Source organism: Fistularia commersonii, chromosome 17 (genome assembly GCF_037954325.1).
Source record: "Fistularia commersonii isolate RoL2024-O1a breed Wild chromosome 17, RoL_Fcom_v1.0, whole genome shotgun sequence".
In the NCBI taxonomy this organism is placed as follows: Eukaryota; Metazoa; Chordata; class Actinopteri; order Syngnathiformes; family Fistulariidae; genus Fistularia; species Fistularia commersonii.
Genome location: NC_141300.1, coordinates 1806822 through 1832685, shown reverse-complemented (window position 1 = coordinate 1832685; position 25864 = coordinate 1806822). Strand labels below are relative to the sequence as shown.

Genomic DNA, 25864 nt, shown 5'->3' with positions numbered 1-25864 from the left:
CATGGGCACGTCGGGGAACGGCCTTATCCGTGCTGCAGGGTGTGTGTGTTTTCAGGGCGGGGGGGTGTGTGTGTTAGAAAACCGCCTCACTTGAAAATGTGTGTGTGCGAAAACAGGATGGCGGCGCGATGCTAATCCCCCCCCCAGGCTATCTCCGGCGGGGTCAAAGCATGTCGGGACACATAGAAATATTACAGAGCAGAGGTCAATTGATAGTCACATTTAATAAATGTGTCTGCATGCCCACAGAAAGTCTCGGTTCTCCGTCCCACCGATAATAATGTTCTGAAGCGAAACACTTTTTTTTTTTTTTTTTTTTATATCTTTTTCTTCTTTTTTTTTCTGTACATCCACATGGAGTCACTTTTAAAATGTATTTCCACACTCATGTAAACTAACATGGTACACTCTCACTGCTAATCTAAGCCACAGCAGTCTCCACGGTGACCGGATCTCCTCTCCCAGCAGGTAGGACCATCAACATCATCATCAGTTAGTGGTTATTCATTCTTCATCATCATCATCACAATCAAATCGGTTAAAAACAGTAAAAAGGTAGAACAAGCTAGGTGACCTTCCCGTTGTGTCGCCGTGGCGACGCCCCCGGCTCTCGTCTAGCATGCTACACGGCAGAACCGAAAACGGGAACGTTAGCAAGACGGTTTAAGAACAGATGGAAGGATGGAAAAGGGGGGCGGGGCTTGAACAACTAAAAAAAACAACAAACGAGTTGACCTTGAAGTCTAGCGGGAGTGAATCGATCCACCTGATTGGACGACCGCGGAGAGAACTCTATGGCGTCCCGCCCCTTCCCCCGCCCCCGCCTTCCCCTTCTCCCCGAACGGCGGCATCCATGGAACTCGCCGCCATCCCGTCACTGTGTGTGTAAAGAGTCCTGAGAGCACTAACCGAGAAGATAAAAGAAGAGTGAAGTATTACACATTTACAGTAGAAGAAATAGTTTTGTTTTTCACTTTATGGTACACGGAGTATTTACAGTCACATGCAGAAGGCCGTCTGCACGGGACGCCGGAGTGCGTGTCCGTCCGTCGCTTAAAATCACCAGAAGAAAATAAAAGAAAAAGTGCCGCGGGGTGTATGTGTGTGTGTGTGTGTGTGTGTGTGTGTGTGTTGCCCCCTCCCCTCCCCCGGCCACCGAGCGTCTCTGGCGCCGACGGCGAACCAAAAAAAAAAAAAAAAAAAAAAAAAAAAAACACGACCAGGGAACGGTCCGCCTGCGGCCAGGGGTCGGGGGAGGGGTCGCCCGCGGAGACGTCGCGATAAAAACGAAAAACAACACCACAGAATGTACTATAGCTACACACGGTTCCTTAAACTCCTTGGCACTCCTGAGAAAACAGACCAGAAGGAGAAGAAAGAAAAAAAAACAAAAAGCAAAGATGGAGAACGAGTCGCTGGATCGCACTGCATTGGAGGTGGCCGACGGTTGGAGTCCACTCCACAAAGAGCCAAACCAGGTGCTAGACGCTGCTTTCTCTTCTCGCTGTGTTTGCTGTGTCTGCAGATGGAGGACATGACCACGACTAACAACCACGTCAGGCTTTTCTTTGGATGGAGTGACGCTTTAGTTTCCCACTGTAGGCACAAGGAGGAGCCAAGGCATTGGAGGGGCACGGGGGGGTTCCGCTCGGAGGGTCTCAGCGTCTCATCTGGCCCATCTGATAGTTCTCTCTGGGCTGGCGGTGGTGCCTCTGGGGTTGCGCCTGCCGCTGGGGCTGCCTCTGGCCTTGCCGCTGGCCGCCGTGGCCGCCGTGCCCTCCGTGCTGGTGGGAGTGTGGGTGCTGCGACTGGTGCTGCACCTGGGAGCTGGCGTGCTGCTGCGCTCGCCGCCGCTTCAACGTGCCTGCAACGAGAGCCGACGCCGGATCAGAAACGACGACGCGAACGGACCCGAAGACCTCGAGGCTACCGGGGGTAGCGTCTCCGCGGGTATGTTCGTCCGAAACGAACGGAACCGCCGACACAGGGGGGAGGATTAGCCCGGGAGGAGGATGTGTTAGTCCTCATCCTGTTTGCGTTATTCCAAAACAAAGGGCGAGCTGAAGACGAGGGGGTCGGAACTGGAGGAGATGGTGCCGGAGGCCCGGAGCCAACACGGCTTCCGGTTACATGGAACCTTCCAGCTCCCTTCGCTCCGGGCTTCGTACGACAGTGGCTCCAATCCATCGGTGTCAGATCAGGGATTATGTCTGTAATCCCCAAACAACACCTGATTATTATGGGATGTAGCCGACAGTGACGAGGCCTTCGGTGGTTTCACGCCGCGCTGCTTTACTCTTGCTCGCATTCACTCGGTAGAGCTACCATTTGGGCGGCATGCGAACGTGAGAAACACGGAATCGGACCGACAACCAACCTTCCCGCCGGCTCTACCGAGTGAGCCGAAGCCAAAGGGACTACCGGCTCTGGCGGTACGCTGACTTGTCCACGCCCCGCTTCCTTCCCGTCCTCTGAGCTCCATGCCCCAGTTCTTCTGGTTGAGCAGCAGCGAATCGCCCGCACGCGTGCAGCTGCTTTTAGACCGCCCATCATTTATTAATGAAGTCGCTTTCGGCGGAGCGAGGAGGGGAGTTCCTCGCGCTCTGCCGACACGGCATCGGTTGGCACATCAACCGCGAGGCACTAAGTCCAGAGAAGAGCCTCAGGACAAAGTCCACTGCCGTCCTGACCCGTCTGCTCCAGATCCAGGAGCACAAAGGAGTCCCTTAAAAAGCCTGAGCTGGCCGGTGCTTCGGGAAGAGCTGGGAGCAGAAACCGGGAGGATGTCGTCGGTGAGGTGACGAGGGCTGGGAAAGAGGTCCACAGACATTAAGGCCACTGCTCTCGTACTATTAAGGTGGAGGTGGTCTCAGTTGATTCTGGATTACTATCGTTTACTGTGGAGTCCTAAGGGTGTTGAGGAGAAATGTGGAAAACGTCAAGAGCGGGATGAGCCTCCAGCACCCGGGCCCAGAACGACCTGGGCTAACTGGACAGGCGGCAATGAGTTCCTTGGAGGCACCTGGCCAAAACCAGATGGTTCCTCTTGTGGAGTCTCACACTCCGAGGCTCTCAGGATGTATTAGGGCTTCATCACTGTCACGAGGGATCTAATTTTCTGGATTCATGTATCTTCTGCGATACTTAGCAGCTTTTTTTCTGCAGGGCCCTTACAGCAGGTTACGGTAAGGCGCCGTACTTAGACAATCGAAGCAGTCACCTTGAAACTGGCTCTTCCTGGTTTCGATTCCTGAGCTCCTCCTAGCCTGCCGAAGTACCGTTGAGCAAAACACCAAATTCCAAAATGAACCCCGCAGCTCATCACAGATGGTTCGACGCAGAGATCAAGTTTACTGATGCTGTGCTGAGTGTAGAACTGACTGTGACTAAATCAAGGGCTTTCTTCTTCTTCTTCTTCTTCTTCTTCTTCTTCTTCTCAGTATGATGTAATACAGTTACCATGGTTACTAGAGGTAACCACCATAAGTGTGACATAAACTGTGAAACCTGTGAAATCCTCCTGCTGAGGCTGAAAGGTTTGAGAATCTTCTTGTAAGACCCGGGGAACAGGGACATGAGAGGCAGATCATTTGGAAATAGTAGTTAAGATGAAAGCTATCTGGACGGGAAAGTGAACTTTGATGGCCCCCAGGAGGTGGAGCCCCTGAGAACATCCACAGAACCCGAAGAGGAAAAACAGGACGAGGAAAAAGCAGAATATGGCAGTTGGAAATAATAAAGACATTTCAGAGTACGGAGAGCGTAGCGAGGGAAGGAGCTTCAAGATGGCTGTAAGAGGAAAGAATGAGGGCAATTTGACCTTAGAGATTCCCAGACAGCAACAAGCGCTGAGGAAGGTTAGAACTGGGAGGTGGAGGGAAGACAACTCCCTGTAGCAACAGTTCAGAAGACTGAAGGATTGCTCAATGTTGTTGCAGCAACTGCAGGAGTACAAAGCTGTGACGAAGGATTTGCACGGGACTTCGAGTCAACATCGGCTACCAAATACATTTTGTGTAGTCCTCTTTCTCCGATGGATCTCAGTCAATGGACGACGGCGCACAGACCTGTCACGATTGAAAGATGTTGTGCGGTGCAGTGCTGTCAAAACGTGGGGTCAAAATGTTGTTTGGGGCTTTTACGTCACGCCGAAGAGCTTTGCCAATTCAGAAGTTTGCAAGACGTTAGCCCTTTCTCTGGGGGACGCTTGAAAATATGGAGAGCCAAGGTAAGCTGAAGAAGATGGGGAACATCATGATGATGGAGCAGGAAGGTACACGAGGGCTGCGATGTCCTATTATAGTGCAAGTCCTGTGTTTTGTCATTGTGATGTAGCAGGTGTCTTCTGTGAGGAGGGGGTTCGCCCTTTATGACTCCGCAAACGGGGGCAACGTATTACTTCGACTTGGGCAATGTGCAAACCGATCACTGCGACGTTGAGAGGAGAAAAGGACAGCATGGAGTTTATGGACAACAGACAGAAGATAAAATAGGGTGACTGGACTTTGAAGACATCTTTAGACAGCACGACTTCAAACATCAGCACCCGATTCAGGATGTGGACCGGATGATAAAGGGCCGAGGAACAGCGGAACTTGAAATAATACGAAGCGGGACGCCAAAACTTGAAATACAACTCTGACGGGGAGGAAGAGCGAAGGAGACGAGGAGGCAGTAAATCACCTGCAGGGATGCAAACGTCCGAGGAGCATCGCTGAGGAAGCAGCGGCAGATGCCGACTGCCCAGAAGATGGATGGCTTCGGACCCACAGGCATGATCGCCTCGAGGGATGATGAAGTCACAGTCTCAATAATTTAACACTGTTCTTCGAACGTCTTCTTTACCGGGTGTGATATTACCAAGGGCCATCCCGGAGCTCTGGGGCAGAGGGACTTAGTTGGACCTCAAAATCAGCAGTCAAATACGATGAGGTGCCCGGTGCATCTGCCCCGGGCCTTTCCTCTGCCCTCGGGCCATCACTCATTTTCCCGCCCAGGAAAGGGCAAAAAAAAAGGTCAAAACCAAAAAAAAAGGAAGCATTAAGTACTAGAGTCCAAGAGGGGAAGATGCCAAAGGGAAGTCTAGCTGGACTCCCAAAGACCCAACTTTGGACTGTTGACACAAAAACCCAGAGTTTAGCCATTTTAGGCTTCGTAACGCTAGAAGTGCTTGGCCGACGCTTGCCAATGAACTCGCTGAACAAATAAGTGAGGTCGACATGATTGGCTGGACCTCCACCCAACCACAATTAAGTAGCGGAAGTCCTGATATGCTGATTTGGAAGATCACGGATGACATTATTCTACCAAGGACTTGCAAGTCAAACACCTTTCACGGTGAGCGCTTCGGAAATGGTACCTGCTCATACGCCATGTCGGCGTGCTGGCAGGCATCTTTACAAAGTCGGCTTTATCCAACTGGCTGTTTATTACAAGGATTGAGGGTGAGGGCTACGGTCGGCGTGGGTGGAGGGCAACCAGATGGAGCTGCAGGCAGAAATGAAACCAAGATCTGCTGATTTATGTGGTTTCCAGGCTATTAACCTGGAGTGGTTTGTGGCGCTCTGGGTTCCCTTCTCCAAGCTGGGAAGTGAGGCGCGTACGGCAAAAAAAAGGCAGATTTGTGGGTGCAAAGCGGAACTGTGTGAGGAAAGATCTCCGTTTGGGGTCAAGAAAAGCAGGAGCTTTCATCTCCAGCAGGAATCACAGAAGGCCAATATTATTTATAGCTTCATGAGCACAGATCAAGAAAATGTAATAAACAGATACGCTGAGGGTACAAGAGAGTAGGGATAGCTCGCATTAATACAGAAAGAAGACTATCGAAATTTAAATTAACGGGGCTTGACGCCTGTTCGGTCATCCTCCCTGACGAGACCTGAAGGTGCTCGGGTGAGGTCTACGGACCGTGGGACCGGAGGCTAACAGCTAGCGCCTCCAATAAGGCTGCTCACTGCTGCTCTTTCACTTCCTCCCCTGTCCTCGCAGCTACGGAACAAGCCCAGTCATGAATTCAGTCGAGGGCTCTCTCATATTTCCTCGTACTAGGCGTCTGAAAGGGGTCGTGATAATGAGGACATCATCAGAATATGGCCGAGCTGCTTCTGCTAAAATGGAACTGAAATAAAAACACTGCTCGTTCTAAGAGTCTGTTCTGAAGGACCTCCTGAAGTCGAAGGCCATCCGTGCCTTCGACTTCAGGGCGTAAGTGAAATTTGGAAATGTTACCTTCCTCCGAGGCATGATGGAAGTCTGCGAAGCTTACTTTAGTATTGTTAAACTTGACCCTCCATTTCGGTCCGCTCTTTTGGAGGGCACATCGGTAGACTTGGACTTACTTCCATGGGGCTATGGGGACATCAGGATGAGGAGCATCACAGCACTGTCGGACCTCCCGGGGACGCTCAGTAGGCCACTATGAGGTTTCGCTGCCGGAGAGCCGACGTGTGCTGACTGAGGTGCAGGATTTATTTCCCTTTTCGCCAGATGGCCACCGCGGTTGAAGTTACCGATGGCAACGAAGTACGGATGAGATATTACAAAGGTTGGGATGCGGGAAACTTGCTCCATGCCGTATAGCCGATGGAATGGAGACGCAACCATTTAAGACGAGGAGATGGTAAGCATTTAGTGTTGGTCAGACAACAGGGCCGAAACAACTACCTTAGCCTGGTTTTTTGGTGACCTGTTCCCTCAGTAGAGGGATATGCCAAGTGGGATCATTGCTCCTGTGCGGTCTGGTCTGGTCATGTCTCAGCGTTGTTGGTTCTCCATTTGGAGGGAACTGATTTTTGTTTCTCCTCATGTCTGCAGGTCTGATATCCAAGGATAGCGGTTTGTCTCTAGCATTTAATCTGGAGATGCAGACGTGAAACATCTCTCCGTGACATGAGCTTGTATCGGGTACATTTTAAACGGTCGGAAGGAGTTTTAACAAGAGTGTGAGACACAAGATCTGAGACTGTGGCGCAATGACGAAAACTTTAAGGGTTTGCACCGTTAGCTGTCGAAAGGTATTTAGCTGCATCATATTCTATTGACAGGCAGGAACCGGAGGAAGGGTTTCGAGTTTACACTTTTGCTTCAGATGGGTGTTCGATATTTCAAAAAGAAGCCCGGACTCACCTGGGAGAGGTTTCGGAGGTGGAAGTTTGGGGTTGCTGCTCGGCGTGTGTACACTGCAGATCTTAATGAAACCGGCCATCAGCATGATGAGGGCGATGCCCATCAATAACACCGCCCACCAGTGGGCCTGGAGGTCAACCCAAGCACAGGTCAAGCAAGATCCGTGCAGATTCAACCGCTAAAAATATGTGTTCTTCCAATCGCACAGGTGAGACGAATACGTACCACAATCCACTCGGCGATGTTCTCGTAGAGCTCCGGGTTGAAGATGGCCTTCTTCAGCCTGGCCAGAGGCCCGTCCGCATCCACCAGACGACACTTCATGAACACGTCACAGTAGCCCTTGAAGTCGTTGCAGGGCGAGCCGGCCGGCAGGGTCGTCACCTTCTTGTTGAAGAAGCGGGCCAGACGCTCGGACCCTGTGCTGCTGCAGGTGTTGGGATTCACTGCGGCCACGAGACACAAACTCAGCACGACGTGCTGGACAACGTAGACTTGCAAGCGCAGCAGGCGGGGTGGAGGGACTCACTCTTCTCCATGCAGCACACATGGCAAAGCTCCGTCTCATCCTTGCCATCCTGGCTGGCACAGGTGCAGGCCTCCAGCCCATACTTCTCGCAGATGGATCCCGAACAGCCCTGGGGGGAGCGGGACGGCGGCGAGGTCACCGACTGGCTTGTACGAATATCAATGTCTTGTATCTACAAATCGGTACTGAAAACTGACAGTAAAAGCACCCCGAAGCCAAAGGCCGCTGTCGTTTCTCCAGCAAAAATGGCAGCGACAAGAAAGGAAGGTTAAAGGATATTGGTCTTGTTTTACAGTATCTGTATTTTGAATTAAAGTGTCTCAGTGGTTTGCAGTTTCAGGTCCTCCTCAAGGGTGCAAAAGTACCCTGACGTCCCATTGTCTTAATGGACTTATCTCTCTCTGTCCTCTCTCGCGGGAGTACTATTAAGGCTCATTTCTGCTCGACAGTAAATCCTCAGAGCGTGGTTCTCTACATTCTTGGGGAGCTCACGGAAGAGCAGTAGCGCTGGAGGTTGTGGGGGGCGGCATTTTCCAGTATGCTCAAGTGCCACCGGCGGATGGACGAGAGGAGAAAATAACGCGGCATCGGTTTAGCCGGGGCGAATTTTTGGATTCTTGGAATTGGGATTTAATGTCCGCAGACCGCCGCGCTCTACTGTGCAGCCCGAGCTCTCCGAGCTGCCCGAGCATACATGACCCCTGGGAGTACCGCTACCTCTACCGAAGGCCGGTACCTCTCGGGACGGGCGGCACTCACCCCGTTGAGGCAGACTTGTGTCTCCCCGTGACAGGCGGTGAAGTTGGCCTTGGGCTCGGACGACGGGCACTGGGCGCTGACTCCGTTGCACATGCCCTGATGGGCGCACTCCGACTCCTCCCGGCACTTCTCGCTGCGGCCCTTGTAGGTGCACTCGGCAGTGCAGCAGGGCCCCTGGCTCGGACTGACGGGCATTAAAACGACGACACGAAGTGTGATTTTACAGAAAAAAGAAAGAGAGGGTCCCGACAGGCGGAGGCCTCGGTCGGTACCTGCAGACTTTCGAGGGCTTTAATCGGCACTTCTTGTTGTCGGGCTCATTGGCGTCGTAGCAGCACTGGTCCCGGCACTGGTCGCTGTAACCACAGTCGCACTCCTCGCCGGGCTCCACCAGCCCGTTACCACAGATGGGCTGGCCAGACTCTGCCGGCAAAGGCACAGAACACATGACGCTCGCACGGGCGCCATCGCGTCAGGGCAGGCAACGTTGCCGGTCGGAGGGAACGGAGTCTTACAGCACGGGACAAATCAGGCACGGCGTTACGTAACACTATAAAATATTAATAGAACCGTGGAAAGAAATATCAAACGGGCCGAGATAAAAAGGGATCCACGCTGGAGCCAGGCCGCATCGTAATCCGAGACAGTCATTGGTTGGCCGGTAGAGCATCAGAACGTCGGGTCCTTACAGACCGATGGAGACTTGTGAAGCCTTGACAACAGGAAACACTACTTCTCGGGCTGCTCCCTTCAGGGGCCGCCCCCAATCTGACCCTAATCTCCGTATCCTTTTCCTTCACCCATAAACCTCTTCTCTGGTCCTCCTCTAGACCTCCTGTCGGGCAACTCTAACCTCGCCATCCTCAGCATCCTTCTACCAAACCATCTCAGTGTACCTTCTCCAGAAAATCTACCATGTGCTTTCCCTCTGATGGACTCCTTCCTGATCCTTTCCGTCCTCCTCACTCACAAGGTGAACCTCCACATCTTGATCTATGCTTCCTGGAAACACTGTCAGCTTGTTATTTCCAGCTAATATCACCGAGGGCTGACTCAGAAGGTACCAAAACTCCATGAGCAAGCAGAGGACGGAGAAAACAGTCCTGCACCTTTACAAGCTACACTGAGTTTCTGCTCGGAACCGCAGAGGGTTAAATCAGCCGGTGTTGACGAGAATCGACAGCGAGTTCTCGAAACGTACCCACGAAGCAGTTGTTTCGCTTCTTCTCCAGCACCTGGCTGATGTTGCGGACGCTGCAGATGGAGAACTTGTTGTTGTTGAGCTTGTCCCCCGATGTGGCCCTGGCGTACATGATGTAATTGCCCTTCTCCTTCCTGTCTTGGCTCTTGGACTCCCCTGGGGTGCACTCGGATCCGGAGTCGTGCTGAGAGTGACGACGAGAAGAGGAAGAGGAGAAGGCGTGAGGGAGCGCCCTTCCTCCTCTACTGCGTCCCCGACTTTCGGGGCTACTCACCGGGGAGCCAAAGTTGTGTCCCACTTCATGTGCAAACGTGATGTGGGAGACCTTCGGAGGAACGTGCGAGGCGTAGTTCTGCACGGTGATGATGCCCGTGTTGAGAGACTTCTTCTTCCCGTCCGAGTAGAGCTTGCTCTTCTCGCAGATTCCACCGGAGCTCCCTGAGGAGAAGCCGGAAGAACCTTCAGGGCTTCGGGATTCATGCGGCGAACAGCTGCCACCGACACACAGCTTTAATTGAGCAGGTGACCGACGGCTTCCCAAACGAGATGATGCTCTAAAGCCGCCGCCGCCGGCCCCGGGCCGCCGTCCTTTCCCTTGTGACAACCGCCGCCGCGCCACGCAGCGAAGTCGGATTATCTCTGGGATTAGCGATGCGTTGATGTGACCCAGCGGTGGAATATCCACACTCGTGACCGTTTAGGAGACAACGCCGGATGCAATTAAGGTTTTACGGTAAAAACAACAGGCTGCCGGTTCACGGGCCGGCTCCCGCTCAGGAGCCCGGGGATTATTTGACAGGTCGTAATCCGGGGTTGAGACTACCAGCATTCCTCAGACGCTCTTTGGAGAACCCGACTCCGACACCGTGCAGAGAGCACATCGAGGCTACCGCAACGGAGGACGGCCGAAGGTTTGCGTGTCTGCTTTCCAAGGACCGCCCCGTTAATCCGGTCGGAGTCGGACCCCGGCGGTGGTCGGCGCGGAGCGACCGTTCTGCAGTACCTGACGGCGCTCCCACCCACGCCAAACCCAGCACGCCGTCGTCGAAGTCTCTGTCGGTGAAGACGTAGGCCAAGCAGTAGTCGTCGTGGTTCTGCTCCGAGTTCAACTCCAGGAACTTCTCCACGCCGATGTTGGCGAAGCGGAAGGGGTTGGACCTGTCCCTCTCGTCGCTGGTTGTGTTTACCTGTGGGGGGGGGGGGGGCGGCATCACGTTGAGATGGAGCGGGGATTTCGTCATGTTGACGGCGGCGCCGGACTCACCCTGATCCTTTTGACCATGAAGCTGATGTTGCGGATGCCCATGAAGTCGGTGCCCTGATAGATGGCGTCGATGGCCTTCACGTGACTGGAGATCTGAGGGAGAGACCATCGGCCGCAGGTCAGAAGGCTAACGGTCAGCTTCACGTCTTCTGCAACTCTGGACGTGCGGCGCCGCGGGATGAGGACATCCCGGACCGACTGGAGATCCTGATACGAATTGTTCAACGACTCAGACTGCTGCGGAGAAGGTCTGAGTTATAATCTCCAATGCGGCGCCAGGCATCTATAAATAGATGATCGGGACTTGAGAGTAGGTCAGACGTCCCTCCAGCCGGGAGAAGGTCGCTCAAGCCCAAACCTACTTATGGCACACTCGCCGGTTGCCGGCTGGATTAAGTGTTCAAGCTGAATTAGAGGGAGCCGACAGCGTCGGGGGCCGCCGGGCCGGCTTCGCCTCTAAAGAAGGTGCGGCGGAGGATTGTCGGGGGGCTCTACCTGAGCGATGACCGCCTCTCTGGTCTTGTAGTACTTGTAGAAGAGGTGGTCGGTCTGGATGAAGAGCTGGCAGGTGTTCCTCTCGGCCTGGGCCATCCTCCTCCTCCTCAGCAGCACCGACTCACCGGGCCCGGACTCGCCGTCGAGCTTCAGACCAAGGGGCAGAACAGGACACGCGGTCCGTTACGTGTGTCTTCTGCATTTTCCGCCCGACAACAGCTGAAGGACACAACGGCCGGTATGTTCAGGTTGTGTCCTTCACCTGCCGGAGGACCTCGGGCGCAAAGAAAGACCGGGGTTTTCAAGCGCCCGATCCGATGTGCACGCGCTTCCCCGGTCTCCACGGGGGTTCTAGGAGGTGCGGTGCTCAGGTCACCTTAGGTGGCTCCTCCACGGCCGACGCTTGGTACATCTTCATCCTCCGGAAGACCGAGCTGTCGGCGCAGCCTCCGTCCGGGCCGTACTTGTGCGGGTACACTGAGCAAGAGAGGCCGACACACACCGGCGCGAGGATTAGCTTCTGAGCATTAGCTCCCTAACCCCCTGGGTCAGCCTGTATCTGACAAAGTGAGCGACATGCTAACTCAGAGCGCTGATGTTCAACAGGGAGCTCAAATGAGCCGAAGATCATGTTCCTCGGCTAATGAGCACCCTGGGAATCACTGCTCTTCTGAGGTGAGTGTGTGTGTGATCGCACCCATCTGCTTGTATCACCCCAGCTGGCCTGACCTTACACTTTCCCCTCCCCTAAGTGGATTACGGCGAGGCCGGCTGAGATGTTTGCGAGGCGGCAGCAGTTGCGGACTCACCGATGTCATCCTCGTGGTAGATGACGGAGTGGAACGGCACGTTCTTGCCCTCCAAGTACCTCTCAGCGGGCTCCACGTAGTAGTTGCCATGGTAGCTCTGAATGAAGCCCTCAAACTTGCCGTCCACGACGGAGCCGTGGGTCAGGGTGCCTTTCTCACCTGGAGGTCCGAGCAGAAGGTAACGTCACGAAAGTTGTCCTTCGTGACTCTGAACGCGGAGGACCATCTGTGGCTCACCGTAAATTTCCCCCGTGTAGATGTGAGACGTATCGTACGGAACCTCTTCTCCAGACACCTCCACCTTCAGGTCCTTGGAGAACAAGGTGGTGTCTCTCTTCATCCGCAGGTTAAAATGCCTGGAACATGAGACGGCATGGGATGAAGACCTTTTCGTGAGCAAAACGACACTTATAGGACCTCCTCTGAATGGAGGAGCCGACATGTTCTCCATGTGTCTGCATAGGGTTCCAAACACATGCAGGAGCTTCACTGGAGACGCGACGTTGCGCAGACGTGTGAATGGTTGGATGTCTTTATATAAGAGCCCCTGTGATTGGTTCAGGGCGAACCCCGCCTCTTTCCCACTGACAGCTAGGGGTGACGGGCTCGGCGCCCAACCCTGAATAAACGCAGCTTCCTCCGAAGTGCTGTCCGGGTGAGATGTTCACCACATGTCAAGTTCTGAGGGACTCAGAGGGGTTGGAAGCTTCTAGAGAACCTTCTGCATGTTTAGACGATGGGAGGAGACCCCACACAGGAGGGGAATCCAACCAGGGACCTTCTGGCTAAAGGGGCGGCTCTAACCGCTGCACCGCCGTGGTCGTTCCCGACCAAGTCATCTGGTGTGGACCTCTGGCCCTCTGGCTTTGCAGGAGGAAGCCAGGTTTCTGCAGAGAAGCTTCCAGCAAGCTTCTGTTCCCGAAGGAAACTGCAGTTTAATTGTGTCGGGGACGGCCGCGCGGTGATGGAGCATCTGGCCGGAGAGAAGACAATGGGCCCGTTGTTTGTCTCCGCGCTGCAGGTCAGCAGCTTCTTCCCCCGCATTCTCCTGCTGATATCGCGTCCACAGCAGATCCTCCTCGACTCGGACCAGCGCCGGCCGGGAGGACATCCGGGCGCGCTGGGTCTTCTTCGGGTTTCCGTGTCAGCGGCTGACCGTTTCAGGAGGTCCTCCTGCCTTTGGCTGTCTGCGAACCCCTGGCGGAGCAGCAGGACCTGCTCCTGCTCCTGCTCCTGCTGCTGCTGCTGCTGCTGCCGACGCACCAGACAGATGATCTGGAGTCGGTGCAGCAGAGCGAGAAGAGCTTCAGCGCGCCGGAGGAGGAACCACAACCAGATCTATTTATACACGCTTTTGAGGGGGTTCCCGCCCGCGCACGCCGCGCACCTCCAGGAGCTCACACCCATGGAGATGCATCACCATCTGACACCGCCACCAAGCCAGAGGAGATCTGATTTCTCCTTAATCATCAACTGAAGCCAGCACGCGACTGGATCCACCGATCAGAAGGTGGGAGAAGCTCCTCGGGCCTCGAAATCCTGGAGGAGTCTAGATGGAGGTTCAGCATCAGCCTCATCAACATTCTGGGCTTCCAGGCGGGTTCCACAACTCTATGTTTAGAGATTTCCAGAGAATCAAACCAAAACACATAGAAACACCTGCAGGACCTCCATCTGACCTCCACCGGCCACAGCTCACTGAGGACCACTGAGTCCTCCTCTAGTGATGGAGGAGATCAACACCTGGAGTGGGAGATATCACCAGGGAAGCATGGAGACACACACACACACACCTAGTAAAGAACGAGGGTGGAGGTGGGCGTGGTCTTCACACCCCTGATTTCCCACAACGTGTCCTATCACACACACGGGTTACCGTGGTAATATGACTTCATACGGAAACGACGAGAAGATCACGTAGGAGTCCATCAGGAGGACAGCACGCGTTAGATGTTCTGGAGATAAAGTCACACTGCGATGGTTTGGACGTGGACAGAGGAGGGATGGAGGAGATCTGGGGAGTGGGATGCTGAGGTTGCAGGTCTGGAGGAAGACCAGAGAGGTTTGTAGATGGAGGGGGAAAGGACTGGAAGTTTAGAAGAGGAGATGGCTGGATGGAGGTAGGCGATGGGCTGGAGCCCCTGGAAGGAGCAGCCCAAAGGAGAAGGTCTTTAGTTCAGACAACTTGCAGATACTGAGCAGAATTTAGATGTTGAGGAACACTGGGAACCGGCGCACCGGAGCTGAGGTGGGCCAGCATCTCCAGACATCTCATGATCCATCAAGGCGACATCTCCGTCTCCACTCCGGCGGAGTGCAGCCCGAGCGCGAGACCTCCAGTGAGGAGGAACCCCGAAGGAGACCCGCAGGAGGACCCGCCAGGCTTGCCTGTCAAGTACAGTCCCACCGCTGACCTTCTCCGGCTGCTTCACCGCACCGACCCCTATCTCCTCCCTTGCGGGGCCACTCCACATGCCAAACAAACGCACCCCGAACCTTCTCTTAGGGACCCGAAGGACCCGGCGAAAGCGAACGTGAACGTGGACCAACCTTCCGTGGGCGTGGAACTCCAGGTGGAGGAAGCTGTCGTGGGGCTGCAGTGCCCTCCTGGCCCGCTGGTGCCGGCCTTGCACCGGCTCCGTGTCGTAGGAGAGGCCCTCGTAGTGACGGATGTACTTGTTCAGGGGGTTCCTGTACTGTCCTGTGGAGGAAAACAGGAAGGAGCCATCAGGGAGATGTTCTGATTCACTCCTGGAGACGCCTTCTGGCTCTTGTCCCGGGAAGTAAACATGTTATGACACTGTTATTACACAGTTATTACACCCTTGTAAACACGTTTCTGTCACAACGCCAACGTCACCTTCTCGCACCTCCATGCCACAAACACAAAATCACACATTGGTCTGTTGGTGTTTTGGTTTGGACACGGCGCTACTCAGCCTGTAGGCTCTAAGAAGGCTAACCAGACAGTTTCTGGTCTTCAGAGTTCTGCTCCGTATCCGTCCTGGAGCTTTGCTGGAGCCGAACGGGGGGACCAGATGGGTGGATGGTGGAGATCAGAAAGACTCTTCACAACCCGTTCAGCTCCAGCATCAGAAAACAGCCTGTTTGGCAGAGCGAGATGTGCTGAAACGGGACCAGAGATCCAGGATCAGGAGCACCAGGATCATGGTGTATCAGGGCCTTGACAACCAAGACTGGAGCATCTGGACACGGAGCTCCAGGACCCTGGGGATCAGTGATCTGGAGCACCTGGTCCGAGGGGGAACCGGGACCTGGAGCACCTTGACCCTGGAGCTCCAGGACCTCGGGCTCCAAGCTCCCGCTGTTCCTTCACAACATGAAATATTCAGACTTGGACCTTGAATTTTTTATTGTGTGTGTCCAACCCGGTAAACACACACACACACACACACACACACAGACACACACACACACACACACACACACACACAATTTAACTCCTTTACCGTCATCTTACGTCACGAATCGGAGAAAAACAATCCAGTTTTCTGACCGGAAGTAGATTAACCATCAGATGGGGGGGGGGGGGGGGGGGGTCAGAACCGGCACCGGTACCGGAGCGGTGATCTCGGAGAAGATTCGAGAAGAAGTGGGCAGCGGAGGTCAGCGGGAGGAACCGGGGCCGTCGAATCCCGGCGCGGAGCCGTGACAGTGGCCGAGGACCCACCACCGTCCCCGGAGCCGTTCGAGCCGGGAGGGCGGGGGTTCCCGGTACGAGGCTGCGCGTCGGTCCGTTAGCCGCGGCTAGCGGTCCCCGGATCCGGTCCGCGGATCCATCTTCTCACAACAATGGCCGGCGGCGGCGGCGGCGGCGGCCGCGGTTCCCGCACGCCGGTGACAGCGGCGCGGCGGCCCCGGCGGCTTTGTCCGCCGCCGCGGAAAAAGGGCGCAGTCCCGCCGACAACAAGCCTCGCAGGCCCCGCCGAGCCGCCGCTCCGCCGAGCCGAAAGACAAAAACCCCCCAGCGGCCGCGGGACCCGGACCCGGACCTCCGCCCCCCGGCCACGGCTCACCTTGGGCGGCGCCCAGCAGGCAGGCGAGCAGGGAAAGTTGGAGCAGCAGCATGTCGGCGGAATCCATTATTCAGCCATTGATGCCGTTTCCACTTTATTGTCCTACTTAGATAGGCGCAGTAGTGTTGGACCGCTCGCGGACGAACCGTACGAATGGGCGGCGTTCGGATCCGACCGAATCACTTCACCCAAACGAGCGGTTCACCGCTCGCTTCTTTTGTTCCTTCCTCCCCCCGCCGCCGCCTGGGAGCTTCCCCCTTAAACGACACGCACAAGAGGATGTGCTCGCTTCTCCCTCACAGTTTCCTGCGTGACGTCACAGCCGGTGTGTGAACCCCCCCCCCCCCCTTCACTGTATGCTATGCTTCCCCTTGCTGACAGTGCTTCCCCATCTGTTATGTTGCGGCTTCCCCTTGTGCCCAAGGGTTGCACCCCCCCCCCCCCCCCACACACACACACACACACACACAAGTGTGCGTCACGTGACGTCAGTAGTTTCCAGGGGAAAGTGCCTCCCGACCCCCGTCAGAAGTACACCGGTACTTCACTTAAGTATACGTTAGTACTCGCAGAAATACTGCATTCTCTTCTCGCTTATCAACGAAGTTACTGCACGGCTGCTCGTGACGTCACTTCCGCCGCTGTTGTAGGTAATTATGTCACTGGTGTTTTTGCACATTATGAAGTACTTCACCCTCACATCCTGCGGGGGGCTGCGCGCTTCGCTGGTATTTATGTATTTCGTGCTATGTGGCGACCACACACGAAGCGGGTGGATTACCCAAACGAATCATTCGAGCGGATCTTTTCGCTGCGAGATGAGCGGCTCATCCGCACCGCTCATGCGCAGACGTCCTGTTATGTGTTTATTGCGGCTTCCTTCCACCGCCTCCTCTCCTGCGCCGTGACGTCAGACGCAACGGCAGCTGGCGTCCCCCCCCCCTCCACTCTCCCCAAGCGCGTCCATGATCCGCGGCTTGAAATTAAGACGGACTGTCATGGACGCGCCTTCACGCAACCCGAGCAAGGTGGATCCTCTGGGATGGAGGAGGAGGAGCTTTATGGTTAAAAAAACAAACAAAAAAAAAAACAAAACAACATTTTATTTATCCTTTATTTTTATTTACAAATCCAATCCGGACAGGGGCGATAATCAATAATCGCTAATTGCTAATGGCTCCGACGCCACGTCTCACGCGTAAATAGACTGAATGCGAGCGTTTGTTGCCTGGCAACTGGAGAACGTGGAGGAGGCGGTGTCGCCGGGGGAGGGGTGGGCGGGACGCCGTGGGTCACGTGGCCTTCATGGATCCATTTTGTCATCGGCAGCGAGTCCTGGTCACTCCAGACGAGGTCCTCTGGCGCCCGTGGCCTCCACGTGGCACACCTCCACGTCGGCCCCCAGCTTCTGCAGCTCGTCCAGCCAGATCTGTTGCTTCTGGGACAATCGGTCGTTGGGTCCCTTCACCTCCACCAGCTGGAGAAACGATGCGCACGCCGTCAGGGTTACCAGACCGCCTCGCGCGGGTGAAGGAACCTCCTCACCTTGTAGGTGTTGTCCGTGGTGCTCCACACCACCAGGTCGGGCAGACCTCCTCGGCCGTGCCTGTAGTCCTTCGCCATCCGAGCCACCACCCCGGCCAGGAAGGCTCCGCCCATGCACGCCACCAGGGACTGTTGTGGAGGACAACCAGAGAAGATACGCTGAACCTCCGGGCGCGAGGAGGCAGCCGGACACGGGAGGAGAAGATCCTCGTGAGGGAGTACCGACCTGGGCCTGCCCAAGGGAGGAGAAGCGCTCCCAGGAGATGCAGGAGCAGACCTGGCCCTGATGCGCCGTCCACACCTCCTCCAGCATGGACCGCAGGTCCTCCACCGAGGAGCCGGACAGTAGCTCTACCCGGGCGTCCACCGCCTCCCTCCGGTTCTCGTAGAAGCAGTCGGTGTGGAGGTCCAGAGGACACGTCTGCGAAGGCGGAAGGAAGCGTCAGAGCGTCCGTGAAGGACGGAAGGATTGTTTGGCCGTCCTCCTACCTGGTAGGGGTTACGGAAAACATCTGGAATCCCCTCCATGAAAATCACGTCCCACAGCAGCAGAGCAAAGAGGGTGGAGAAGGTGGAGCCCTCGCCGTGGATCCCTAAGGAGTACAAAGATTGAGCGATGACCTCCAGAAGCGCGCGTGTGTGTGTGTGTGTGTGTGTGTGTGTGTCGCTCACCCTGGTCGAAGCCCTGCTGGCGGTAATGTGCCAGAGAAAGCTCCTCCACGGAGCAGATGACCGCTGCTCCATCTCCATCGGCTCCTCCTCCGCCCGCCGGGATGAGGAAGCGGTTCTTCCCGGTGCCGCCCTCATGAGGGAACAGCTGTCCTCGGATGGTCACCTGCCCAGAGGACACGCGGGTCCGGTCTTCTGCTGTGGACCACAGACGGGTCCATCAAAGGTAGACTCACGTGTTTGACGTCGTTGACCTGGAAGCCGGGGAGGTCCTGCAGCTTCAGGCGGAGCCTCCGACAACCGGAGGACTCCCGCATCCGGACCGCCCTCTGGTGGAGCGACAGCTTGTGGCCCGTCCGTACCAGAGGGTCCGCCAGCCCGTCCCGGATGGCGTCGATGGCCTGCGGGGAGGAGGAGGTGAGAAGGTTCGCCGAAAAAGAGGAGCGGGGCGGAGGGGAAGGCGCCTACCTGCTCGGGTTTCTTCAGGTGCAGGTGGAGGTTCAGCGCCAGTCGGTCCCACCAGCGCCCCCGGCTGTCGGGGCAGTAGATCTGCTGCCGGAGCAGGAGCCGAAGCTCCTCCACCGCCTCCTGAAGGAACAGGGACGGGTTCCACACTCAGAATCAGGAACACCGAGACCATATGTGATTTGTCCAGGTGCGCTGCCGCAAGCCCCCAAACGTGGGTTCAGCGCCTCTTGGGACTCTGAAGAACATCTCGTCCTTCGTAATGACCCAAGAGCTCCGGCTCACCTGGTAGCGGCGCAGCCTCTGCAAGATCTCCACCCCCCTGGACAGGATGCGGGTGTAGGCCCAGCCTGGCGTGAAGCTGCGCAGGAAGACGGGCAGCTGGTCCTGGTGACTACACACACACCACATCTTACTTGACCGTCGTCCTGCTGCGAAGAAGACCTCCACCCTCCTCTGGGGGAACCTCTCCTCTGCGTATCGTTTCTCCCCGATCGGAGGACACAATTGTAGTTTTTTTCCAGGGCGGCTTGTAGTCCGCCCGCATCTGCTTTCCCATGACGTTTTCAAACCGAGCACATTGACTGAGCCAAACGGAGAAGAACAGACCATCCCAGGAGATCATCTCCAGGCGTCCTCACCTAAAGTCGTGGTTCTCCCTCAGGTCTTTCCACGTGTTCTTGGCGGCGCCGTAAAGCTCCAGCGCCTCCTCCCACCGACCCGCCTGCATGGCCGCCGCCACCTCCTGCAAGGCGCGCACGGAGGCCTCGTACCTGAAGCCCATGGAGACACCCACCTCACTGACCTCCTGCCGCCACAAAACATGCACTTGTCAACGCGCGTGTGTGTGTGTGTGTGTGTTCCCCAACCTGATCAGGTCGTCCCGGTCCAGGAACACCTTGGCCTGGCGCTGCACCTGGTAGTCCGGGAAAGCCAGGCGGCCCGAGTTCACCAGCAGGATGGTGTAGAGCTGGCTCTGCCCGCCGGACGCCGCCTCCTCCTCCTCCACGGTGTCCGTCAGCGAGAAGAGGAGCAGGACGCGGGAGAAGACGGCCCGGGGAACGCCACTCAGACACACACAGGAACCCGCCAGCTGCTTTACCCTTAGGGGAAGCGTGGGGGTATTACTGTGTTACTACTTGCCAACAGGTTATTACTGTGTTATTACCACTTGACAACGGTCACATTGTCTTCTTACTCCTTGACAACAAGGTCCGTACTGTGTTATTACCACTTAACAATGGTTACATTGTCGTCTTACTACGCGACAACATGGTTATTACTGTGTATTACTATTTGACAACGGGTTATTACTGTGTTATAACCACTTGACAGCAGTTATACTGTCTTCTTATTACTTGGCAACATGGTTATTACTATATTTCCGAACTATAAGACACTACTTGTTCCCACGCTTTTAACACTGCGGCTTAAACAACGGTCGCTACTTTATGGATATTTTGGGCTAATGAGCCTCACAACGCGAAAACATTTAGCCTCGTCACATAGGACCTATGAAATGACCGTGAAATTTTGAGTCCGTTCAAAGCAGGGATAGAAAATGGATGGATGGATGGATGGACTTTTCCTTGTGTTATTTGCTATTAATCTTCCAGTACCTATCAGTGGATGTTACTGATATGGACTTAATTAAAAGTTAATAAAATGTTTCTGTGTAAATATGTCATGTTACAACGTGGACACCTGCGGCTTCGAGAGAAGTGTGGCCTATATGTGTACACATAGATTGTTTTGGTTATTTTTTGCCACTGTGGCTTATATTCTGGTGCACTCAATAATCCAGAAATTACGGTACTGTGTTATCATTACTCGACAACTAGGTACTACTGTGTTATTACTATTTGACAATTAGATTATTACACTGTTATTACTACTTGTCACCAAGGTTACTACTGTGTTATTACTACCTGCCAACTAGGTTGATACTGTGCCGTTTCTACTTGACAACACGGTTACTACTGTGTTATTACTAATTGATAACGATTCGTAGCATTTATTGTCATATGTACAGTGTGGAAATGTATTTCCCCAGACAATGAAATTCTTACTTTGATAACAAGGTTATTACTGTGTAATTACTTGTTGTCAATGCTGTTACGACTGTGCCATTACTAATCAATGACGAGGTTATTTCTGCGTTATTACCACTCGACAACTAGGTTGGTACTTTGCCATTTCACTTGATGACAAGTTATTACTGTGTAATTACTAGCTGACAATGCGGTTATTACTGTGTAATTACTAGTTGACGAGGTTACCGGTGTGCCATTGCTACTCGAAGACGAGGCTATGCTGTGTAATTTCTACTTGCCGACAAAGTCGTCGCGGTTATTAGTCCCTGACAATGACGTTATTACTGTGTAAGTACCACTTGACAAAGAGGTTAAATATTATTTCAATCGAAATAGCAGAATTTAAAGTGTCCTGCATCGCCAACGTCATTTCCCACGTTTAATGATACTAAGGGTGGTATCTTCGAGCGGGAGCCAATCACTGCAGACACTGGGTCAGGAGGCGGGGCTTAAATTGGAGAGGTAACCTGTCAATCATCCAACCATTCATTCTGTCATTCACATCTACGACAGTCGTTGATGAACCTCCTGACTGTTTTTTGGACAGAAGACAGAGAACCCGGAGAGAACCTAGGAGGGAGAACACGGAGACCTCACACAGAGAGAAGCCAGCTGGATCAGAACCTGGGATCTTCTGGCCGTGAGGCCCCACCACGCCCCCCTCACCGAGGAGGTTCTCTCCCCCAGAACTGGCCCCGGTCCTGCTGCAACCAGGAGGTTCTGAATGTTCACCTCCTCAGAATGACAGCTCCCAGGCTGTTGTTTGCCGACGTTGGAGAGAAGAAGGACTTCTGCTTGCTCAAGCGGAGCAGACCCTCCACCAGATGCTGCTTCTGCGTCCCAGAAGCTCCAAGGTGAAAGGTCTTTGCCAGAGCTCTGAGGTCGGGCGCCGGCAGGAGATCCAGAGCCTCTCCTAGCTCCTGGAGGTCAGCCTCTGCAAGGATCGCCCGACATGGAACAATTCAGACAAGGACAAAAACACAAGAGATGATGTTCTGTGTTTGGTTCGCCTTCTCCTGACAGGCACCATCTCTGGTCAAACACAGGAATATGAAGATACAGATTGCTTTGCGGGGTTATATTCTTATTCTCTTTAGGTTTACCATCGACATCCTGATCAATATTGATTATCCGATTGATTCTGAGATCCAATCAAATATTTTCAAATTTACGAAGCCAATCACAGCTGACGCTGACGGGGCGGGGTTTCGCCTGCCCTGCCAAGCTGAAAATCACCCAACCATTAATCGTCGCGTCCACAGTAATTTTCCCTTCAGTCTGTGACAATGCAAACATATAACTGTATGCAGACGACACCGTGATTTCCATAAATGGCAAGAGCGCCACAGGAGGTAGATAAACAATGAACAGCAGTCGTGGAGAAAGAGGCCACCAGGCTCAGGGACTCCAGTCTCACACAAAATTTGTTTTCCAGGTGAACAAACTCAGTTTTACAAAGATTCCGAGATACAACTTGGGCACTTTAAAAAGCACAAGATAATCACAGACAGCTGGGCCAGAATCTCTACCTCCAGCCAGGGCCTCCTCCATCCTTAAAGATCAGACACATCGTCTCTGCCTCGCCCTCAGTGTGCAACCATGGCATCACGACGGACTCCCATCTTTTCCTTGAAACCCAACATCAATGACATCACTTGGACTTTATCGACTTTACCCGTCTTCGCACCTCCTGTTCCCACTCCGCCGCAGGAGTGGGAACTCCACCTGCTAGCATCCTCAATGGCAAAATAATAATAGTGTTTTTTTGTTTTTTTTTTTTTGGTAAAACTAATAAAAACCACAAGCAACCCGGTAACTCACTTCCACCCACTCCAGAGACCACATCACCCCCATCCTCCAATAGCTCCACCTCCGATACCGTGTACAGTACAAACCCCTCCTCCTCCCCCACTATAACCTTGCCCCTTCCTACCCCACTGACCATCTCCACCTCCACCGGCTCCAACCTCTTGACCTCCATCACCAGAAACAAGTGCCCGAACCTCGGGGACCGGGCCTTTGCAGCAGCTGCCGCACACCCTCTGGCGTACCCAACATGTTATCACTTTCTCTTAGGTACGACTGTTAGCAAAATCATTCATTGTCTTGCGCCAATATATCAATACATAGTCAATATTTGGACGAATCCAGCGTTTTGGTCTATGAACAGGGGAACTGCAATGGCGGCGGCACCACAAGGTTCACGTTTGTGATGAAATGTAGTTCTTCTTATTCCTTTCCATTCTCTATTCCACCTTCTAGCTAGAATCTGCTTCAACCATCTTTGCTCAGTTGGATGTTTTCTTAAATGGTACCCTGATGGACTCAGCATCCTGGCCGACGTTCATCACCCCCTGCGTGCCACACTGACGTCCTGTCAGAGCTCTTTCGGCCGTAGACTGATACCACCGAGAAGCTCCACTGAACGCCACAGGAGGTCTTTCCTACCTGAGGCTATCAGACTTTTTAATTCCTCTCCCTTCAGCCGCAGGGAATCTCAAAATCTTAAACCTTAAATAAAAAAACAAGAAAAATGTCACCCACTTACTGTAAATTGTAATAATTTATGTGTATATATGTTCATAACTGTGCAATATTTCACTTCATAACAGCCACATGTATAATATTTTTTCATACTCTTGTGCACTCCTTATCTTTCACTTAGTACTTAAGACCTTAAGACACTTTATAGTCTTCACTTGTTACTTAAGACACTTTATAGTTTATTTGTATTTCTTATTTTCCCCCTTTTTTTACTGTTTATACAATTTTCTACTATTATTTATTATTGTTATGTTTTTCTTGTAACTCTGGCACAACAATTTCCTTCGGGATAAATAAAGCTGTTCTTATTCTTTTTCTTATAAAAAAAAAATGATATGAAAGCATGGTGAGAACCCTGGCAGGAGAACATGGACAATCCCAAATTAGAAACCCCGTCAACCGCTCACTCAGAACAGCCCCCTCCCAGCCCTCGTTCACCAGAAGAAAGGTTTTATTGGCAGCTAAAAAGGTATGCGTGTGTCAGAACGGATCCAAGTCCTCACTTGTTCTCCTGCTTGGAGGAGACGGTGGCGTGAGATGACCCACCTGTCCGGAGGAGACCGGCTCCAACCAGCTCCTGAGCCACGGGCCCAAGGTCCCTGCTGATCTCCTCATAGTCCAGCTTACTGACCTGGAGCCACTTCAGCTTCCTCTGGAACAGTCGGACATACAACTTCTGTCCCGCCACTGAAGAGACAGACAGGGGTTCCAGTCCTGGGGGGCGGGAGGTCTCCGTGCTGAACTTACCCTACGTGACGGTTCCTTACCTGAGAGCTTCTCGAAGGCGTGGATGTGCGACATGTCCTCCGGGCTGAAGAGCACCCGGTCGTCCTCCTCCTCCAAGACGGCCTGGAGGACGCTCTGGAAGTTACGGAGGTAGTAGGGCAGCCTCTGCGGAGGAGGGCTGCCCCCCCGCGGATCCTCGTCGCCGGTCTTGGAAAGAAGGTCCTCGGCAGATGCGGAGAGGGTCTCCGATGCCTCTGCCTCCCCCGCGCCCCCATCGCTCCTTGACAATTTGGCTTTCTTTCTGGATGCATCCGCCCCGGCAGTACCCTCCTCTTCTATTTGTCTCTTCCATGGCTTGGAGGGGGAGGAGAGCGGCTTCAGGGCGGCCCCCGGTCCGGCCCCCGGTTCGGACGTGTTCTCCGCACCCGGCAGGTCGGTGAACGTCACACAGTCTTCCCCATTCCCTGAGCTGCTCACCACCATGTTCTCTTTCTGTGAGCTTTCCAGCGAGTCTGCCTGGTCCATCTCCGGTACCGGACTCGCCTCTGACCCCCGACCCCCCTTTGGCGTCCTCTCGGCCGCGGGGCGGCATCTTCTGGATAACTTGGAGGCGAGGCTCCCCAGGTCCAGCTTCCTGACCACGGTCCCGCTGCAGACCTCCCGGGGGACCTGCTGTGGCGAATTCTTGTCAAAGTAAGGGCTGGTTCTGGTTTCCTGAGGCTCCTCTCCTCCCTTTGGATCCGGGGCCCTTTGGGGGTCCCGTCCGGGTGACCCCGCGCCCGAGGGGCCACCGGGACCGTCCCTCTCGAAGTTCTCACACTGCAGGTCGATGTGCCGGTTGATCCTTGACCTCGGAACCGGAAGTCCGCAGAGCGGGCAGGCCACGGTGCTCGGCTGCCGGCCCCCGAAGAACGACGTGATGGGGGGCGTCTTGGCGGCCCCGGCCGGGGACCCCGCGGCCGCCGCGCCCCTCTTCCTCCGCCTGGACAGAGAAAGTCTCCCCCGCCGGTTCTCCTCCTCCGCCGCCATGATCGCCCACCCGGCGACGGTGGCTAGCTGTTTACCGCTAGCTCCATGCTAACCTAGCAACACCGGAGGCGGCGTTTGTCCCGGACGTCAGCGGACACAAACACGTTTAAAATATAACAATAATTATAAAAAATGTGTGAGAGGATGCGGGGAGAAGATGCAAGAGCGGTAATCCACGCTAAACCCGCCTTCTAGACTTGACCAACGGAGAGCAGAGCGGCGGTGAGGCGCTAGCGGCAGGAGGTAGCAGGCATTAGCAATCGATCACAAGCGCATCGATCGGGAGCCTGATCGCACTCCCGTCGATCAATAATGAAAATAAACACACGTACATTTTTTTATGACGTGGTTTTATATTTTCTGTGACATATGAGTATCTCTGTATTTATATTCATACAGCACATATATGTGTGAATGAATGCGTTTTATAGCTGTATAATTTTATTTCACAAACGATAATTGTAGACCGTGAGGATTTATTTATTTTTCAAAATAAAACACTATGTTGTTGTTGTTGTTGTTGTTATTTGCATCTTTGCCCGCAGCCCCGTTCCTGGTTAAACCTTATTTTTAT

At 54.1% G+C, this 25864-nt stretch overlaps 2 protein-coding genes across 3 annotated transcripts; both read right to left on the bottom strand.

Annotated features, from left to right (window-relative positions):
* Positions 1 to 1508: 1508 nt before the first annotated feature.
* LOC147224691 (disintegrin and metalloproteinase domain-containing protein 10-like) lies at positions 1509 to 16386 on the bottom strand. 2 transcript variants are annotated; one of them, XM_086163871.1, is made up of 16 exons: positions 16220 to 16384; positions 14733 to 14883; positions 12420 to 12538; positions 12183 to 12341; positions 11750 to 11850; positions 11374 to 11520; positions 10879 to 10971; positions 10618 to 10801; positions 9889 to 10052; positions 9615 to 9798; positions 8686 to 8836; positions 8414 to 8597; positions 7655 to 7763; positions 7351 to 7571; positions 7126 to 7252; positions 1509 to 1864 (listed from the first exon to the last, which is right to left on the bottom strand). In XM_086163871.1, the coding sequence occupies exons 1-16, from the start codon at positions 16284 to 16286 to the stop codon at positions 1659 to 1661; spliced, it is 2367 nt and encodes a 788-aa protein (XP_086019997.1). In that variant the 5' UTR covers positions 16287 to 16384; the 3' UTR covers positions 1509 to 1658. The 2 variants fall into 2 exon arrangements, with proteins under 2 accessions (XP_086019997.1, XP_086019996.1); XM_086163870.1 differs by having other exon boundaries at positions 9615 to 10052; positions 16220 to 16386.
* A 933-nt stretch (positions 16387 to 17319) lies between these two features.
* Positions 17320 to 25791, bottom strand: fan1 (FANCD2 and FANCI associated nuclease 1). Its single transcript, XM_086162995.1, has 13 exons — positions 24303 to 25791; positions 24082 to 24222; positions 21724 to 21925; positions 19768 to 20001; positions 19540 to 19671; positions 19184 to 19292; positions 18902 to 19021; positions 18670 to 18834; positions 18437 to 18599; positions 18254 to 18357; positions 17991 to 18185; positions 17765 to 17893; positions 17320 to 17696 (listed from the first exon to the last, which is right to left on the bottom strand). The coding sequence occupies exons 1-13, from the start codon at positions 25288 to 25290 to the stop codon at positions 17559 to 17561; spliced, it is 2820 nt and encodes a 939-aa protein (XP_086019121.1). The 5' UTR covers positions 25291 to 25791; the 3' UTR covers positions 17320 to 17558.
* Positions 25792 to 25864: the final 73 nt, after the last annotated feature.

Excerpts from the sequence above, each read along its gene's own strand:
- LOC147224691 (XM_086163870.1), bottom strand. The coding sequence starts at position 16,286 with ATGGATTCCGCCGACATGCTGCTGCTCCAACTTTCCCTGCTCGCCTGC. Across the intron at positions 10,053-10,617 it reads GTGGGTGGGAGCGCCGTCAG|GGAGCTCCGGTGGAATCTGC; the intron begins GTACTGCAGAAC and ends GCTTCTCCTCAG. Across the intron at positions 7,764-8,413 it reads CACAAGTCTGCCTCAACGGG|GGCTGTTCGGGATCCATCTG; the intron begins GTGAGTGCCGCC and ends CGCTCCCCCCAG.
- fan1 (XM_086162995.1), bottom strand. The coding sequence starts at position 25,290 with ATGGCGGCGGAGGAGGAGAACCGGCGGGGGAGACTTTCTCTGTCCAGG. Across the intron at positions 24,223-24,302 it reads CGCCTTCGAGAAGCTCTCAG|TGGCGGGACAGAAGTTGTAT; the intron begins GTAAGGAACCGT and ends CTGTCTCTTCAG. Across the intron at positions 18,600-18,669 it reads AGGTCAACGACGTCAAACAC|GTGACCATCCGAGGACAGCT; the intron begins GTGAGTCTACCT and ends TCCTCTGGGCAG.